Genomic DNA, 18,733 nt, shown 5'->3' with positions numbered 1-18,733 from the left:
GTTAACCACTACACCTGATATTAAAGCAATCGGAATCATGATGTCTGGGTTTCAGTGACAAACACTGATGGAGCAAATGATCGTTGAGAAACTGTACCACCAAACAGCAATAAATCTGATCCAATACTGTAATAAAACAATACAAACTGAAACCTGGATCACATTATGTTCTAAAGATTAATATCTAGTCCTTTCTACTGGATTATGCCACTATTAGTCCTATTATATTTCGGTAAAATTCCACATAAATCATTATCTTTGACTCACATGGGAAAACAAGGTAGAGAGAAAGCTATAGGGAAAAGCTAATACTTCATCCATTTTTGATCAATATTTTGCAAGATACACGATCATGTAAACCTGCTAGACATTTAAAAATAATCTATCAGCAATTTTGATACAACTATCTAAATTACAAAATGTACTGACAAAAAGCACGTATGATATATATTTTTGATGTGGTACTTCGTACACTGCAAAAAAATCTTGTTTTTGTTGTGTCTTTTTTCATTCACATATACCAGGGCTATCATAACAATGTATGTCTCTCTCTCTCTCTCAAATAAAAACCCTCCTAAAATACAATATATATACTTTGTGTTTTTAAAATATATGTTGTGATCTGGTGGGCAGGATGTGGAAGTGACATCGTTTCCAGGGAGACGTAAAAAAATTAGTGCTGGAAGGAGTAAAACGCACCTTGATACGGTAAAGTATCTTGTTTGAGTCAGTTGTTTACACTTGTGCCTGTGTGTCTGTGTCTAATGTCTCTTTTCAGGAGCATGAAGCTAGAGTTGGTAAAGGGAGGGGATCTCAGCGGGTCACCGTGGTGACCCAAAAAAGTCAAGTGCCTTCTGCTGTAAACAAAGTGCTTATTTAGAGGAAACAAGGAAACCTGTCAAATTTGTTTTAGTTCTGTCAGTGGTCACATTGTACCAAATGATCAAATTGTGCAGTGTTCTGCCTGTTCTTGTCTCTCTGATTCTCCCTCAGATAGTGTTTCCATACAAAAGTAAACAGGAAGAGCTGGAAGAACACTTTTTAAGATGATCTTTTTAAGATGATCAATCTACTATTTGATATGTAGCTGCTTTAAAGTTTTACAAAATCCTTTGAGATGATGACTTACTCGCTTGAAGAAAGCCCAGCTTAAACTAACCTTCTGGTCTGTTTAAACTAGTTTAAGATGGTCTTCAAGCCTGAGCACCTGAAAATTGATAAAATATATTTGAAAACAGCCAACAGACTAGCCTGAACCAGCAAACCACACTGTGCTGGTTTAAGTTGTTTTTCTTTCAGCTTTTTTAGTCTTTTAACTGATTTAATATTTTGTTCCTTTTAGCCAGAACGAATTAAATTTCAGACTCCGTTCACTCCGTAATTCCTTCACTAATTCTTCCACACCTGGCAATAAAGACGGTTTTAGTTTAGGGCGAACAACTATTACCTGTTTTACACTAAGTAGAATAGAGACAATATAGCAAGAAAAAGAAATTCTTATATCACTTCAAACTAATCTTTCAGAGTCTCAAAGACAGATCATCTTTTCTACAATAATCCTTTCCAACTTCTAATAGTATCATTACTTTATAAAGTATGCAGTACCATGCCACAAGGCCTACTGATGCTGCCACCTATCTACTAAATTGTAGGAGAGGGGATGGTGGGAGAGGTTCACAACTGGGTATTTAGAAAAAGTCATAGCTAAAATTCAGACAGCCTAAATAAAACCTCTGTAATATTTCCTATGCTTATTTTTCTCATAAAAAAGCTCATGTGTGCTTTTGTTAAGGCTTCTACGTGTTCAAGTGTTCTACCTTCCCACCTCCCTAGGGGGAGCACTAAAGGCACCTCAGCCCGAGCCCCTCAGCAGGCCAGGCTGGGGTGAGAAACCTCATTGAAAAGCCTGGTGAAAGCGAGGCAGAGTTGTCGTATTGAGGCTAGAGCTGAATACTGGTGGGAGCGGGTGAAGAGGCCCAAGACCGAGACCCCCACCGGAGCCTGGTTGGCTCTGAGGTTGAGGTTGCAACGAGGTAAGAGGCACCGCAGCTGTGATCGTGGCAGCGTGTGGTTCGGCAGCATGCGAAGATGCTGACGACGATGAGGAAGACGAAGAAGAAACAGTCGAGGAGGTGGAGTAACCCATGACCAGTCCCCCTGAACTCATGGGGGCGCTGTAGGGCGGCAGATTGAGTGGAAGAAAGCCCAGCAGATGGGAGAAGTCCATGTTAGCAGCACACAAAGACTCAGCAATGACCGCGGGGCTCTTGGACATGAGGGGGTCCCCGCAAAGGTCATCCGACAATCCCGGCGGAGGTTCCAAGCCCTCCTTGTTGGGCGAAGCTCTGGAGTGGGGGTCAGCTGAGGAAGGTGGGGGAACGGGGAGCCCACTCTGTAGATCCATTAAGAAACTCTCCATCTCCACCTTCAGGGGCTTATCCAGCAGGTATGAGGTAGATCCGAGCTGGTACTTGGGCGGCAGGTGTTGTTGTTGCTGGTTTTGTAGGGAAGGCTGCTGCTGGTGTGATGGTGAGGAGTGGTGATGATGGTGAGGGTGGTGATGGTGATGATGGTGTGGGTGATGGTGGTGCAGTGATGAAGGAGGTTCCATATGGCAGCCCATCCCCATGGCCGTGGATAAAGACCCAGGAACGAGTGAATGATGGTGACCCACAGTTGGATTGGACATGGCTTGGAGATGATGCGGGTTGTACATGCTCATCGGAAAAGGGGTGGCGCCGGGAAAAGGCTTCGCCATCATCGAGTCCTTGGTAGGTCCCATACTACACATCATAGGACTTATTTCTTCTTTCACAGCACAAGTCGGCGAACTGGACCCAAGGAAACCCAACATATCCGGCGGTTCCGTCTTGATCTTCAGCAGCTCCTGCGAGTGGCTCTTCTTGACGTGCCGCGTCAGATGGTCCTTCCGCCCAAAGCGCTGGGCGCAGTACTGACACAGGAAGTCTTTGCGGCCCGTGTGTACCACCATGTGTCGACGAACATCCTTTCGCGTATAGAAGCGTCGATCGCAATGGTCGCAGGGGTGTTTTTTTTCCTTGGTGCCGCCCGAAGATTTGCCCGAGTGGCTCTTCAGGTGCTCCAGGAGTGCGGGCGTGCTCTCGTAGCTTTGCAAGCAAACCTTACAGGTAAGATCGCCGGCGGTGGCTGAGTGCATGGCCATATGCCGCTTGTATCCCAGCTTTGTGTTATAGTGTTTGCCACACTCTTCACACTTAAAGGCCTCTTTGTTGGGGTCGTGAGTCTGCAGGTGGTTTTTAAGGTGATCTTTACGGTGAAACATCTTCTCGCAAAATGAGCACTGGTGAGTTTTCTGCGGGGAGTGTGTGGCCATATGCCTACAAGAGAGACAATGACAGCATTTTTACTGACAAAAGCCAAACTTCAAATCTCTTGAAATGGTCAATTCTTGACAATTTTACAATTGTCACTTGTCAAAACGGATACCAAATATTGACATCTCCTGCTTGTCAGGTTTTCTCTCAAGACCAAAATATGTATTTATAGTTCTAATCAAATACCAGATATCTTAATATAAAGATACCAAATAAAACTGCAAAGACATCTATTTTTTCAATTTATCCACATTCATTTGTATCTTTATGGGCAGTTTACTTGTCAGGGATTAGGACTAGTCCTAGACTAAAATAAATGTTATGTTAAAATACATCAGTGCCGTTGTTTTGTGATGTACACAAGTAATGTTTTTGTAAAACCTGCTTAATTTAACTAGTGCATAGTCCTGTCAGCTAATTCCTGTCCACAAAATCACACCTATATGTTTAATGCATCAACAAATTACTAACTATTCTTAATATTTCAGGGAAAACATTTTGGGAGAAAGACATTAAAGCCTCAATCTGTAACTTTTTTTAATCAAAAAGTAGTTCTTAAGCACTTACATTAAAACTCAGGGTTGGATTTTGAAAGCAATTTAAGTTATTTTTAAACACACAAACACAAAATATGTAAAGCAACCTGTAAAATCATTCTCAAACAGAGATGGCGATAGAGTCAAAAGTTACAGATTGCAGCTTTAATGAACAACCTGTTCTCTGGGATGTGATAGGGGACTCTAGAAGAATTAGTATGAAATAGTTCATTACTTAATTTGCAACTTGTATATGCAGTCAAACAGCAGCTGTTACGTGTGACCTACCTAAAGAGTTTATATTTGGAACTGAAAGCCTTGAGACAGTGAGGCTGAGAACAGTGGAAAGGTTTCTCTCCTGTGTGACAGAAAGAGTGAAGTCGAAGCTTATCCTTCGAACTGAAGAGGGTACCGCACACCAAACACTCGTTCCCACTGCCTCTCCCTTCCCTCTCTCTCTCAGTCTCTAACTCTCTGTCCGTCCTCCCTGCAGTGGGACCTCCAAACACTTTGGTGGCGGTTCGTCGATCCTCGTCCTCCAGCGTCAGTGTGGCAATGTGGTGTGGGGCATCGGCTGCGGCTGCTGCCATGGCAGCCCTAGGGAGGCGTTGCCATTGAAACGCGGCCGTGGCTGCCCTGCCTTCTAGGCTCCCGTTCGATATCGCGGCGGAGTTTGAGGGGGTTAAGGCTCCTAGGTCATCCGCAATCTGTGACCAAGAAAATTAAGTTTATTATAACAAGGTACGTTACACACTTATTGAAGGTTGTGATATGCTTGTTGTTTTGTTGTGGTACACAGGGATTCAGCTGAACACAATGCTTACCCTCTTACGTGCTGAAAACGTGTCTCCCAAAAGAAATGTTCCTTTACCTTTACGCTCTTATCCGGTCCCACCTGCCATGATTGGGGCCCAGTAGGCGGCAATAGTGCTCATCATCGTCTTCATCCTTCAAAACAAACCAGACAGAGTGTTTGTTTAAAGTATTCTAATATATAAAAATATACTAAAATATTTATACATTATTATATATTATATTAATATATATACTGTTAATATTTAACTTGACACATTTTTTATGGCTTGTAAAAGTCCGGTGAGCTGGCAGATAGATACATGCAAGTTAAATAAGGGATAATATAACTCCAGCAGGTTGGTATTGCAAAATAAACCCTGACACAAAGCATATACCAGCATATACCATACCAGCTATTTGAGTAAATTTGACACGGAATTAAACATGAAAGATTGGACATTTTTTGTTAGTTTACTTGTAGCAAATACAAAGCTTATTTTCAGTTGTTCTATCAAGACATACATGCAGCTTGATTTAATATTTTGTCGATTTAATCTCATATAAGTTATTAATGCGTAATGTTTTTAAATAAAATAAGTTAGGAATGTCGCCACTGGCCAATCACAATCAAGAATTCCAGAGGGCTGTGTAACATTGAGCAATAGTATTTTTATTAAAAATATAAATTAAAATTATTCATCTAATGTATTCGTTTATTACTTATTATAATACTTAATTATGTAAATCTGGTTTGTTCTTGTTTTTGTTCATTCAAAAGGTCCAAATACATTTGAGGAACTCAAAGTAATAACTTTGCCAGGCCTAACAATGAAGCATTATATGATTGGAAACTCACTTCAACAGTCTAGATTTGCCTCTGGGTATATCCTATAACCGCTCTAACTCACTTTGTCATTATGCTAGCTAGAGGGCAGTAACGCACAAAACTGCTGACAAACTGAGCATTGACAGTAGTTGGCATTTCACAGGTGTGTGAACATTTAAGCAAATTATGCATTTCTGATTGTATCACACTAAGAAAGAACCTTCTCTCATTTTGCCTATTGTTGTAATGCATTATGTGTAATACTAAAACAAACAACAGACACAACGCTGCCTCTGGTTATGGAAAATAATAAAAATGTCAAATTGGAAAAACAAGTACATTACATCACCCTATGGTGAGATGAGTCAATATTGACAATTGCCTTTACATTATTGAATCAATGGTTTTCAGGTTGATCTCATGATACGTAGCCATTTGCAATTTTACATTCTCCTGTGGTCTGTACTGCTGTTCCTAAACACAAGACCATGTTCAATGTAAACCATTGAACACACTTATTTTAATAATAATAGAAATTCATATAAAATAAATTACAATAAAAAAGACATAACGATTTAACAAAAGATTTAGAATTTGTATACAATTGACGACAATCAAGGATCAAGTGAGCCTTCTGTATATAAATGATAAATTGTGTATATATATATAATAATTAATATTTGTATTCATTAGTATTTTATTTAATTATTAATTAATAATTGTACATTTTAATAGGTCTGTCACAATTTTAACATAAAATTAAGAAATTATTTAGGAAGGAAAACCGAAAGAGAGAACTTCTTAATGCAGTAAAAGCACACAAGAAAAAAACATAACACATTGATGCAGGTCACGTGTAAGCAGCTCAACCAATTGGATTACGTCATATTGTACGAAATCAGCATAGCTTTACAATACATGCATTTTTTTTTATTGTGACACAATATATCATTACGGTATCCGTATGGATTACTGTCCATTTATATCCAATTTATTTAATAGAAATGATTTTCATAAGGCTGTTATGTATTTAAGTCCAATACTTGAATAGGTGTTCAGGGCAAAAGTTCCAAGTGTGGTTTAAATGCTCCGATCACAAAACGATTAAGACCCTGTTCACAACAGTATTTTGTGATCAAATCATTCAAGACTGAGCTTAACACCAGGTGTAAATGGGGTCTAATTATGCGTGGTCTATTCTGCGTGGTATAATTGTGTGTGCGCGTGATTATCCATATGTATGTGAATAAGAGGAAGTGACAGCTGTGCGGTACTACCGCAGTCGTCACGCAGCAGGGTGGGTGCAGGGGGGTGACAACACTCCATTCAGCTACTCCAGGGAGCCCTGCTCCATTGTGATGTTTGTTCACTGCACACATTCCACATGAGCACATACATCCCATCCGTCACGCCGGCGACCGCCGCGTTTAACGTGCTGTAGCCATACTAACACTCCAAAAACAACTGTACTTCCCCTCTACGCATTTACCACATTTAACTCATTCTGAATAACTTTCAAAGGAATGCAAAAAAAGAGTTAACCCAAAAATTAAATCCTATAATGTAAACATTAATTCATGCCATGTAGTTCTAAACCTGTGAAACGGAGAATTCTAAAGCATCTTTATGCTACTCTTATCCCTGTAACAGGAACCAGCGGTTTTATGTATACAGTTCTGCAAAGATTTCATTCGTAAAGTGTGCAAAGAAGAGGAAATAACAACAGTATCCATTTTCAGCAACAAAAAGTGATCATTATTTTTTATATGAAAATCTGCAACAATCCACCTGTGCGCCACTTTCACTTCAGTGTAGAGCAGCCCGACGGATCAGTTAATGGAGGTGGTGGGTTTATACACGCCTTCAGAAGGCCACACAAAATATGCTGCTAAATGCTGCACAGGAGGAGGAACTGGCCATGCATATTGCCTGTGCGACTGTGTCTGATGTTTTGTTTTGAGATTAAAGGGTTTTCACATTCCTCTGGCCCGGCGGTCAAAGGTCACAGTGTACACCATGATTCCTCCTGTGTGCAGGTTTAACCCCTTCTGTCCTAAAGAACGAAGTGGGGAAGAGCTAATTCAAGGCCAAAGACACATGAAGATAAAGGCAATGTGCCTGATTCTAATCCTTATGGGTCTGCAGATTTACTATAAAACTATAAAAAGGTCATAACATCCATATATTGACTGCTAAAAAGCTGCAAAATGTTGCTTTTGTGTTTTTTCATATTCCATTTTATTTTATATATCATATTATTTTTATTAATGATATGCGTTATATTTTCTATTCTTCTATTCTATGACAGGTGATATTTTATTCTTTATAATTATTAATTTATGTATTATAAAACATTAGCCTAAGTAGATTCTGGCCATAGACACAATTCTTTTACATTTATTCATTAGCACTTTTTTGAAAATCCACTTTCCAATATTTCAGAATTTATACATAATTTCTTTATGTATTTTTTTACTTTTTCTCTAATATCTGCAAACCCTTTACTATTAAACTTTGCAACTACATGTCAACTTATTCTCCTAACCCTTACCATATATAAGGTTTCAGCGGAAACAACTTAAACAAACATTATGTGGACCAAACTTCACTCCCGGTAGACCTTCGCAATGAATCAACGGTTGAGTAGTAAGTAATTTAATACAATTCATATACAATAAAATATATAAATAAAATATTTAAATAAATTGTTATATTATAAGCAAACACAGATCGATAGTTAACTAGCAGCCAGCACATGCATCCGATGAAACTGTCCATACCTAACCTTAACCTAACAGTATAGTAACACTCCTATAATAGTTAGTTTGTCATGTAGATGATAATCATTAAGAGATGGTGGACTTGTAGTTGCAAAGTTACTTATACTGTAACCTTTTGAATTTGTAAGCAATATTAAAAGAGAAGTCAAGCAGACAAAAATCACGATCCCTTGAAATTAAATCTGCAACAAGAGTGAACTGCAGAACTAACTATGATGTTATACACAGGTGAAGTTATGACTGCCTTGTCATTGAATGCAGTGTAAAAAAGCAAATGTTGCAAAAACATTATCCAATCAGAGAGCTCATCCAAAGGTGCATTTATGGTCATCTTCCACCAGGTGGGAGGGACTTACAAACACGACAAAATCTGCACAACAAAGCTCTCCTGTCAACATAAACCAGAATGTAGTCATCATTGCATTATAAGATTCGTTAAACTCCCGAAAAACATTTTTGACGCATAAAGTCAGTTTATATTATAAAACTAAACAGCCACATGCACCGCTGAAACTTTACCCTTGTTTGTAACGTGCATGACACACACAAACATTAGCAAACACACATTAAACCCATCAAAAAACCTCACTGTAACTTTACTAGAACGTTTGAGTCAGCAAATGCACGTGCAGAACCTAGTGTCCAGATTGTCATAGCGTGTATCATGTCCACGAGGGTTTTATGAACAGAGAACCACACCGCTGATAACCTGTTCCGGAAAAGAAGTTCAGCTACCAAAAATAGCCCCGAGTTCACCGCACTGAGCTAAAGTGACAACAGCCGGGCTGGAGCGAGGAGAGCCATGTGAGAACGTGAGAGGAGATGAGCGAGATTACAAATGCGTGTGGGTTAAGCAAAGCAACAGATGGCACGAGGAGTTCGAGACGGAAATGAATTCGAGGGAGGAAGGAGAAAAATGAAAGCGAGGGAGGAGCTACTGGTCAGTGATGGTTACACAGGCTCCACAGTGTGACTAGTCATGCTTTACTGGCCACATTGACCAGGGATGACAGGCAGGGGAAGGGGGGCAAGTGCAACAGGAGATTCCAGATATGAGACCTGCAGGAGATCAAGAGAGTGTGTGTGTATCTTATCTTTGCGTTCAGGAGCTTAAACACAAACAATGACGACTTTTAACCTGAGGGCTGCAGAGAACCACAATGCACTGCCTTGTAAGAGTTATTTCGGACCCAACAGTAGCCCAGTTCAAGTGCACTGTTAGTATGCTCTCAGCCATTCAACTTTCCGATTCACACTCTTTTGACCCCCCCCCCCCCCCCGATCGTGTTTGGAGTGACAGATGGGTTTCACTTCCTCTCACAATGTCCGTTTGCAGCGTACAGAGTGCGGAAGGCCCACCACGCTCAACCACCGTCAAGCCTACCACTATCACACCCCTACACTGACACAGAGAGCTATGCCAAACCCTCAAATCCATGACAGTTACACAGGCCTGGCTCCGGCTACTAACACGGGATGTGGCCGCAATCTGCACCCACCCCGTCCCCCTCCACATTAAACACATCTGCCAGCCCAGGCGAAAAGACAGGGAAACAGGGCTAAACTTAGTCGGCAGTGGTTGACCGTTAGAGCCGGGCGGCTCATCTCATCTATGTTTGGTCCATTATCACAACAGATTCGATTGGTGCGTGTTTGACTCTATTCAATCGCTAAGGGTTCAATCGCTTTCTTAATGCATCTATATTTTATACATTGAATAAATTCATTGTAATTTTTTGTTGTAATTGTCAAAGCCTGATGATTGTACTGGTTGTAGTGATGCGTAGTGCTGTGCTGTACGCCGCCATTGTTGTTCTGGTTGCACTCACGCATCATATAAACGTGTATATTATGTTACAAAGAGTTTTGTGAAGTTAACATGAAAACGATAAAAGTGTTGGTTTAAAAAAGTAAAGCGGTGAAATCCGCTTTTAAAAGTTTGCATTTTCAGGTCTCCAAAACGCCAAAAAAAAGAAATTCTTAAGAAGCATTTTTGTCTTGTTTTATAATATAAATATCTAAACATTCTTGATCCAAGATACATTTGCTTGACAAAGAAAGTGACCTGAGATATGTAGGCTTGGTTTAAGAAAGAATGTGTAAAAATGAAGTATTTTTATGTTTAAAACAGGCAGAAAATCTGCAAATGATTTAAGAAAAATAAATGACTTTTTTCTTCTTACGTTTACTTTAATAGAACTAATCTAAATATCTAAGGTCACTTTCCTTAAATATAAAATATAATAATATACTACATTGTCATGTGTTATAATAGGAAATGATGAGAGATCAGACCGGGGGAAAGCAGAGAGTGAATTTGTTCACCTAAACTATTCACAGTTAAAAAATGACACTATTGTTAACAGTGAGCCTCTAAATGCGCTGTGTAGTGATATTCACAGTTTTTTTTGTTAAACCGGTGCTTTACTTTATAGCTATTACAGGTACTATATTACATCGTGTGGCATGACTGGAAACGACTTATCATCATCCTCCACTCAAACGTTCTGTCATAATTCAGAACACAATAAAAGAAACATAATAAAAACAAACTCCAATGAAATTATTCCGGTTGTTTAAACTACTGACCATTTAGTGCACAGAAGCTTTGGGAACAAGACAACAGTGAGAGACATCGATCTGATTTCGGGGGTTTTCCTTCTATGAATCAAACATATCTAAGATGTTGAAACAGTGAGAACGTCCATACAAATGCAAATCAACAGGTACTGGGACGTTTGTTGGACACAGATAAGAGGTTAAAGATCAGACTGTTCGGTCCGTAAAAAAACAGTTGTGCATCTGTCTGTTATTATCTACAGCTGATCCGAATGGCTTTACATTGTAGGTTTAAGTTGATGCAACTGTGAATGTGTGTGTGTGTGTGTGTGTGTGTTGAGGTGAGTCAGGGGAAACCCCTTCTGGCAGGGAGTCCTGCTGGTGACACAGAGGATGAGGCATCCTGCCAATCGGCACAATGCCAACTCACTCTCTCTCTTCCTCACTCTCTGTCTCCTTTTCCCTATAACCTACAGCATCCTTTCTCTCAACTATTTATCGCTATTAGATCAACATTTAGTGTCTACATTACGAAGTCAGTCTTTTAGTCTTTGACATTGAAATTTCTCAAACCCAGTACAGAGACCGAACGATATGGGTTTTTCTCTGGCTGATGTTGATTTTTAGAATTCAACATATGGCCGATATGTTTGGACGATTTTTTTCCCCACCTTTATCTCATGAAATCTAATTAAGTGATAAGAAGTGATACAGAATATTGTTTAAACTAAACATTTATTGAAGACACGTCTTTTCAAATTGGTGCACTTGATGGAGAACGTTTGCGTGTTTATTGCGGGTACAAGATAGCAGTCTAATTCGTAGTAATAATACATTGCTCCAAACTTTTAAGCACCTTCTCAGACTGTTCTGATGCATGCTTTTTGTTTATGTTTGTTGGCAGTCAAATGGTCGTAATTTAAGTTAAAACACAAATTAAAGAAATTCACTCATAGGCCTATTACACAGCCTGCGGCTCATAACTGCGTTTTTAGTTATATTTAGCTTTTAGCCTTTTTCTACCCTGACAGCGAAGTAGAGGCTCTTGTGGTCGAATGTGTTTAAACAGCCGAAAAAGATCGAATACGGACATAATGCGTAAACAAGGAGAAACAACAAGTCAGGATTTAAACATTGGCTTAAGATTTAAAAGTTTGGTTTAATGACGAAAAACTTACCAAGCAAGCAGGATGTTTTTTCTTCATTTCAGATTTCTAACAGTGTTCAGCGTGTCTCGTGGCTGTCAGAGCAGAAAATAAACCCTGCTTCTCTCTGTATGTTTATGCCCCGGTTGAATTCATTTGTAAATTGTGTGCACTTATTTCGTCCATTTCATAGAAAGATCGACCAAAACGCATCTTCATTCCAAGTATAAACAGAGTCCGACCCACATTTAATGTGCATACGTGTTATGTAGCCTACACTATGTGGTTGAAGGCTCGCTAACAATAGAGTTCCAAAAGGTTACTCGCATTCTCAAGAAGCATCATATTTAATCAATGAAATATACAAGGCTAGATTGAGAATGAAGGATAAATAGATCTTAAGTCTTAAGGTCCTTGCACATATTGTCCGAAATCTTCGCATGCGTTTTTACGTATTTGGCAGTGACTCTGAATTGTTAAAACGCCTCAAAAAATGCTTGCTACGGATGCGAAAAACGTGGAAAATCAAACCCAGTCCGAATTATTTTATGACGGACGAAAATATAGGAGGCAGTGTGTATATGTTATTGACACAATGTGAGGTCGTATTTACTTTTTAACGTGTGGAAATTTCAGAAGCAAATTTCGGACTCAATGTGCAATGGCCTTTTTAAAGTAGACTACAGGACTGTGTATGTGCTACTTAAACTTAAAACTAATTACATTTGTGTCATGTAAATATGGTAAGTCTAGTTAAAAATCTACTTTTGCCTCATCGCAGGGCTAATGTATAAATAAATATACATTTTAACTCAAAAACCTGCTGCTGGATGGAAAAAAGACAATACGTTTTATTTACAATTCACTTAAAATATCTTTTGTTGGAAACGTCTAATACGAAAGGCAATTTTTATATAGTCATAAACTCTCACCACTTAATTATGCATTTTACTTTATAAGTTATAAGCTAAAAGTAAAACAGATTATTTTGCAAAAAACGTCCAAACCCATAAATCCCTAACCGAAAAATGTTTTGATTTCCTTTCAATGACAAACAAACTATTCTCTCTACCTCTATCTTCAACAACTTCATTCCCGTTCCCTTTCATACGCAGTCAGCAACAAAACAATCTCTAAGTTAGGCTTCGTCAGCAACCCTTAAAACAACAGTCATTGTCCCGTCTGCCCTTTTGTTTACAGATCACAGCCGCACGTTTCAATAGACCCCACTGTCTCATCCTGTCCGTCAACCAGATCCAAAGTTTGCTTATTTTTTGTTTACAGCAGCTCTCACTCCTCTGGCCCGTCTGTATTTAGAAGGATGTGCAGTAGAGGAGAGGTGGAGAGGAGGAGGGGAGAGCGAAAATTGTAAAAATAACATTCCTGCATAAACAGGGTCTGAAAATGGTCGCCGGGCAGAACGCATTCCTCTCATTTCTTTTGAAACGTGATCAGGTTCAGCATCTCACTGCCGGACGTTCCCTCAGAGAAATGACAGCCGCGGCAAGGGTAGAGGGAGACGTGTATGTTTGCGTAAGTGTGGGACAGTGAGAATCGGAAAAAATACATTTAGGCATGAAAATGAACATATCTAACAAAGGCCAAAGGGAGATTTTACACAAATGCTTTTAAATCAATAGTTGTAGTCTTAAACTCTTTTCAGAAGGGACTAGTTTTCTGAGTTTGAGTTAAAATTCTTGTCACCCGACGTGTGTGATTTTATACACTGATTAAGATGGGACAAAGATCTTATTATTAAAGGCGATGTTTGTTCTGAACACCTGGGCATGTTCTGGATGCAAGCATCACATTTGGCACAAAACAAAAACGTTTGAATGTCGTTTCAAAACAATTTTTACAAAGATTGTTTAAAAAAAAAATAATAATCATTCGTTATATCTATATAGCGCTTTTCTGTGTACTAAAAGCGCTTTACGTGAAAGGTGGGGAATCTCCTCAAGCACCACCAACAAATCTACAAAAGCCAAACTACATCTGTAAAACTCCTCCATGAAAACTAAGCCCGTCCATACTGGGAGCCGCAGAGATGACGTATTTTTATACAAACCCCGGAAACATGTTAGCATTTTAGGACTTCCGGTTCCATCGCTCTAAAGTCTATGGGATTTTGTTAAATAGGGTAAGGTCTGTCGTAAAAACAAAACTTCTAAATATTGACACGTTTTATTCTATGACACATAAATTATAACCCGCTTGTGATTTTTTTACAGCCTTATTGTGTCTTAAAAACGGAGTCCGCTAACAAGTTTCTAAAAGGGACTACAACCTTTGGTGGGGATGTTAGACGTCATTGCGCATATAAACCTCACAAATAATGCAACATGGGCTCAAATCTCTTGATTTTTAAGTTCCTATTGTGGTTTATGTAGTATCCAACAACAAGTTTACGTACAGACAAGGTGCAGATACTATTATTTTGTTATAATAGGCAGTTTTTCTTACATTACATCTTCGCTGACTCTCAAATTATTCGTTTGGCGAATCTTCCATCTAATATAGGGCTGGAACGATTCCCTGAGTAATTCGAATAAAAAATTGAAAAATTGCCTCAAAGATTGTTTATCCTTTTAACTACAGTACACACGGAGCGCGGCGTTTCCCACCGGACCATTATTACTGACACACAGCCTGTTAAACTCTGGACATGTTGTGTAAACTGCAGCGGTTTGCGAATCTAGGGCACGACTCGTCTGCATGATTCAGAGTCGACTCCGTTTTTTCCAAGCCAATAACTTTGATACTCATTCACCTTCAGCTTTACAATTTGGCAGACTTCTTACATTTACACACGGCAACATTACACACTGCATGAAATGTAATTTACATGATCTCGTAATATGTACTCTTTAAAACGTAGATGCGGATTCATTCACAGAGTAAATGACTTACCAGGGAACACATTTGACCACTGCCGATAGTATGTCGGCCACAAATGTAGCACTAACATCCGGGCTGGTCTACAAAATCACGTCATCTCTGCGGCTCCCCCTAGGGCTCTAGTTTTAGTATGCAATTCTCTGCTACAAATCTTTTGCAAAGGATCCATGTCAGACGAACAAACTGGCAATGATGTAGCTCAATTAGTAGTGTTGCGCTTGCAACACAGAGGTTAAGGATTCAATCCCCAAGAAACAGACATATTTATAAAAATGTATGTATATCTGCACAAGATGTTGCTTTGGATAAATGTGTGCAACACTGAATCTGTTGTCTGGTGAGTTTTAGAACGTTTTGAAAATTACAAATGTGGACAGGTAGGGGCAGAAGAAGCAAATTCAGACTTGACTGCGCAGATGAACTGTAAAAACAGCCTTCGACTGAGGCAGCACAACATCCAGGGTCAGAGGCTTCACCAGAGGCATCTGCAGATTTTTGATGACTTGTCAGAGAAGAACAAGCGTGAATTGTGATGCGGGGGGGTGGAGCCTTCTGTGGTATTCTGGAATCTCACTTGCCATCAGCTTCTCTAATGACAGAGAGAGATCGACTGCGCATTGCAGCTCCCCTCCTCGATCACACACAAAGACGTGCGTTTTGATGTAGGTAACAAAGCTCTGGTGCATGAGTTCGCTGTACCGATGTGTGATGAAAATCCTGCGTGTGGATAAAGAGAAAGAAAAAAGGGTCATGTAGAGAAAGAGAGAGATGTGTGTGTCGGGCAGGGGGGAGGACTCCCTGTAGGCCACGAGGTGAAAGACGCAGCAGAGCAGTTATTCATTAAGACGCCGCTCTCTCTTCCTCTATTCTCTCATTCCCCAGAGCTAAAAACACTTGTTCTCACTTCAATGGCTGTCCAACCTGGGGTGGTCTTCCAGCCCACTACCTACACCCACCAATCAACACCACAAATGCTGGATTGTGTGTATGCGCGCAGATAAATTAGTTTCCATGTAAAACTAAGAACAAAAACTTAATAGACTAATGGTAGACCGATAAGGTTTTGGTATAAGTGTTGGTTTACCAATAAACAGCATTGGGTCTCTGAAGAACAGGACAATACCATTATACAACAGCGTGTTCAATAGGGAACAAATGTTTTCACTGGTAAAGTAACTTATTCTTTTAATGTCATTTGGTTATTCACAGCCCAAAGCAAACCTTTAACACATACACAGATCTGCATAAAAATAACTACAATATAAAAATGAATAAATATAAAGTCGGGTAAAAAATTAAGAGACCATTCCAAATTTCAGTCCAGTGTCTATTGAATTTCAACACAATCAATCCAACAGCAATGTGAAAGACTGACAACATGACAAGACAAACGAGGTTATCACAAAAAAGATTGTTTTAACATTTCCTAAATACGTGCAGGCCTATAGATATTCTGGTTATGTTGCTTAAAGGTGAATATGAACGTGTTTTCTTTGCCGTATTTGAGGTCTGAAAAAATACAGAGCATCTTTTCTGTTCATTATCTGCAAATAGAAAGATTATTCGAAATTTGGGAGAAACCTTGTTAGTAGTTCATAGAATAAAACAAAGATAATAATTTTACCTAAACATATGCTTATAAATAGTAAATTCTGAAAACCTGAAAATGGTCTCTTAATTTCTTTCCGCGCCATTAAAAAGATATTTGGAAATATATCATTTTAATTACATTGAAAAGCAACAAAAAAACGATATTTGCTTTTACACCGTGTCTACACCAGACGCATTAGAACCCATAATATTATTTCATTTTGTCCACACTGGATGCTGCGTCTGTCATGTCCGGTGTATACATGCTATTCAAGTAAAATACAAAATGGTTTTGCATATTGGTTTTTAGACAGGACTAACTTAGGGATGCAAAAGTCAAGTGTGCGTGTGCACAAGAGTGTAAAGGGCACAGAGGGTCAGAATATATTTCTGTTAGTCTCTGCGGGCGCGTGTGTGTGTGTGTGTGTGTGTGCGCGCGTGTTTGGCTTGGTTGCTGTACAGAAAGGGTTTGGGTTTCAGATGAATGGTGAAATGGTTAACAAACTGCTGCCACAGTCTGTCCTGCTCAATCCAACATTAACCCATACACAGCCTAACACACAAACATGTAACACACACACTCATAACTGTGTGCACATGCAAACATGGTAGTCTGCTAGACGTCTCTGTCATTCTAGATCTGACATTTTCAGTGGTTTCACAATTTTTAAAGAATAAAAAGCTTGCATACGCATTCTTTATTTCCCTTATGCATACCCACGTTTATTAATATATTTATATAACCATGGTTTCGCAAGAAAAAAACATACCTATACTGTTTACTGTACTGTATGGTCACTGCCACGTTTGAACTGTAATGTTTTTTTGGTTTTGTCCTTAGCAAATCCTTTTTGTACGGGTAAATATATGTATGTATTAGTTCACTCAATTGGTACATCAAATGCAGACCTGTGCTTTCACTTTTCCTATCATTTTTAGACTAGTATTTTTATAGCGGTAAAATAAGTAAAATCAATGAAAGAAAAATGTATTATGCGATAACTTGCTAAATCAGCAATACAATAAAATAATGCTTCACGCTAAAAATATGTTTAAAACAATTAAAATGTTATAACCAACATACAAAAGCCTAATTACAACCTCACAAAATGAACAGCCCTGTTTTACTGTTGCATTACATAAAAACCATATCTGACAATGTTATTGCAAACCATTGGGATGTGCACATTTGCAATATACTATTCTGACACTGTCCACCAAAATACGAACCTATGGATTGTTTGTACAAGCACCTTATTGCCACCAACAGTTGCTACTTAAGGATAAGCGCCCTCTGGCAACAGCAGCTTATTATGACGTATGGTTACATGTATTGACGTGCACTATTTATACATTCAATTCTACATATTTGTTATAGTATCAATCATTTCATTAATATTTATGGTTTTAAAATATTTTGGAGCCCCTAACCCAACTCCCACCTTAAACCTAAACGCTTCTCAATCATGCAAAACGTATCACACGAGTGAAATCCCAGTCACAAGTATCCATTGCATAAATTAACCAACAAACAGTATATTAAAAAACAACTTGCATTCCAAACCTTCTGAATTGAAGCCAAGATAACTTTAGACGAAGAGCATGTAGTCAGTGTTCGTTCAGACATTGTGACGCAATCGAGAACCAAATGAGACTTCACATTCAGTGCCGACGTAAAGACGCAATCGATCCCAAGAAACTCAAGAACTAATGGTCTCTCACAATCACAGCTGACGCATCACTATGTCTGGCGGTAATTTTGAACGCGTGTCAAACCCCGAAGTTCACAGGATGTGAAGATTTACTGCAGATGGTGCTCACTTCAGCGTCTTTTCCTCATAAAAATCGAGCGTTTGACCTAGATCGGCACACTTTGAATATTTAACTGTTGTCTATAATGTGTTTTATGTAAAATATAATATATAAATGTTACATTACTTGTTGAAAATTTGTGAATGTGTGATGTAAATACGGTTCATCCTGACACTTTGAGTTGAAAAAAAAGAATCACACTCCAATACGTGTCGTCATTGCAAAATTATAGCGCAATGTATAATTTCATAATGTGGTTAGACAAAAGCTTCTCCTGCTGCCGATAGAAGTGCGAATTCAGTGAACGGTCCAGTGTGTCGTATTTGAGAAAAGTCTTGTTGTATGGGTTGAAGGATAGGTAGGAGAATATTTTGATAATTTAATTATTTTGTGCTGCGCTTTTTTCACCTAAAGGAACAAAAAACAAACAAATTAT

General features: G+C 38.9%; 1 protein-coding gene across 1 annotated transcript in view; it reads right to left on the bottom strand.

The window, feature by feature from the left end:
- Positions 1 to 1,312: 1,312 nt before the first annotated feature.
- Positions 1,313 to 18,733, bottom strand: part of plagl2 (pleiomorphic adenoma gene-like 2) — a 28,796-nt gene continuing 11,375 nt past the window's right edge. The window contains exons 2-4 of the mRNA XM_079478869.1: positions 4,764 to 4,840; positions 4,181 to 4,599; positions 1,313 to 3,359 (exon numbers count right to left, since the gene is read on the bottom strand). Coding sequence (XP_079334995.1) covers positions 1,895 to 3,359; positions 4,181 to 4,482 — 1,767 coding nt within the window. The 5' untranslated portion in view covers positions 4,483 to 4,599; positions 4,764 to 4,840 and the 3' untranslated portion in view covers positions 1,313 to 1,894. The remainder of the gene's footprint in view (positions 3,360 to 4,180; positions 4,600 to 4,763; positions 4,841 to 18,733) is intronic.

The sequence above is a fragment of the Barbatula barbatula genome (genome assembly GCF_947034865.1).
Source record: "Barbatula barbatula genome assembly, chromosome: 17".
NCBI classification, from domain to species: Eukaryota; Metazoa; Chordata; class Actinopteri; order Cypriniformes; family Nemacheilidae; genus Barbatula; species Barbatula barbatula.
Note: the sequence above shows the minus strand (reverse complement) of the source record. Positions and strands in the feature narration are given on the sequence as shown.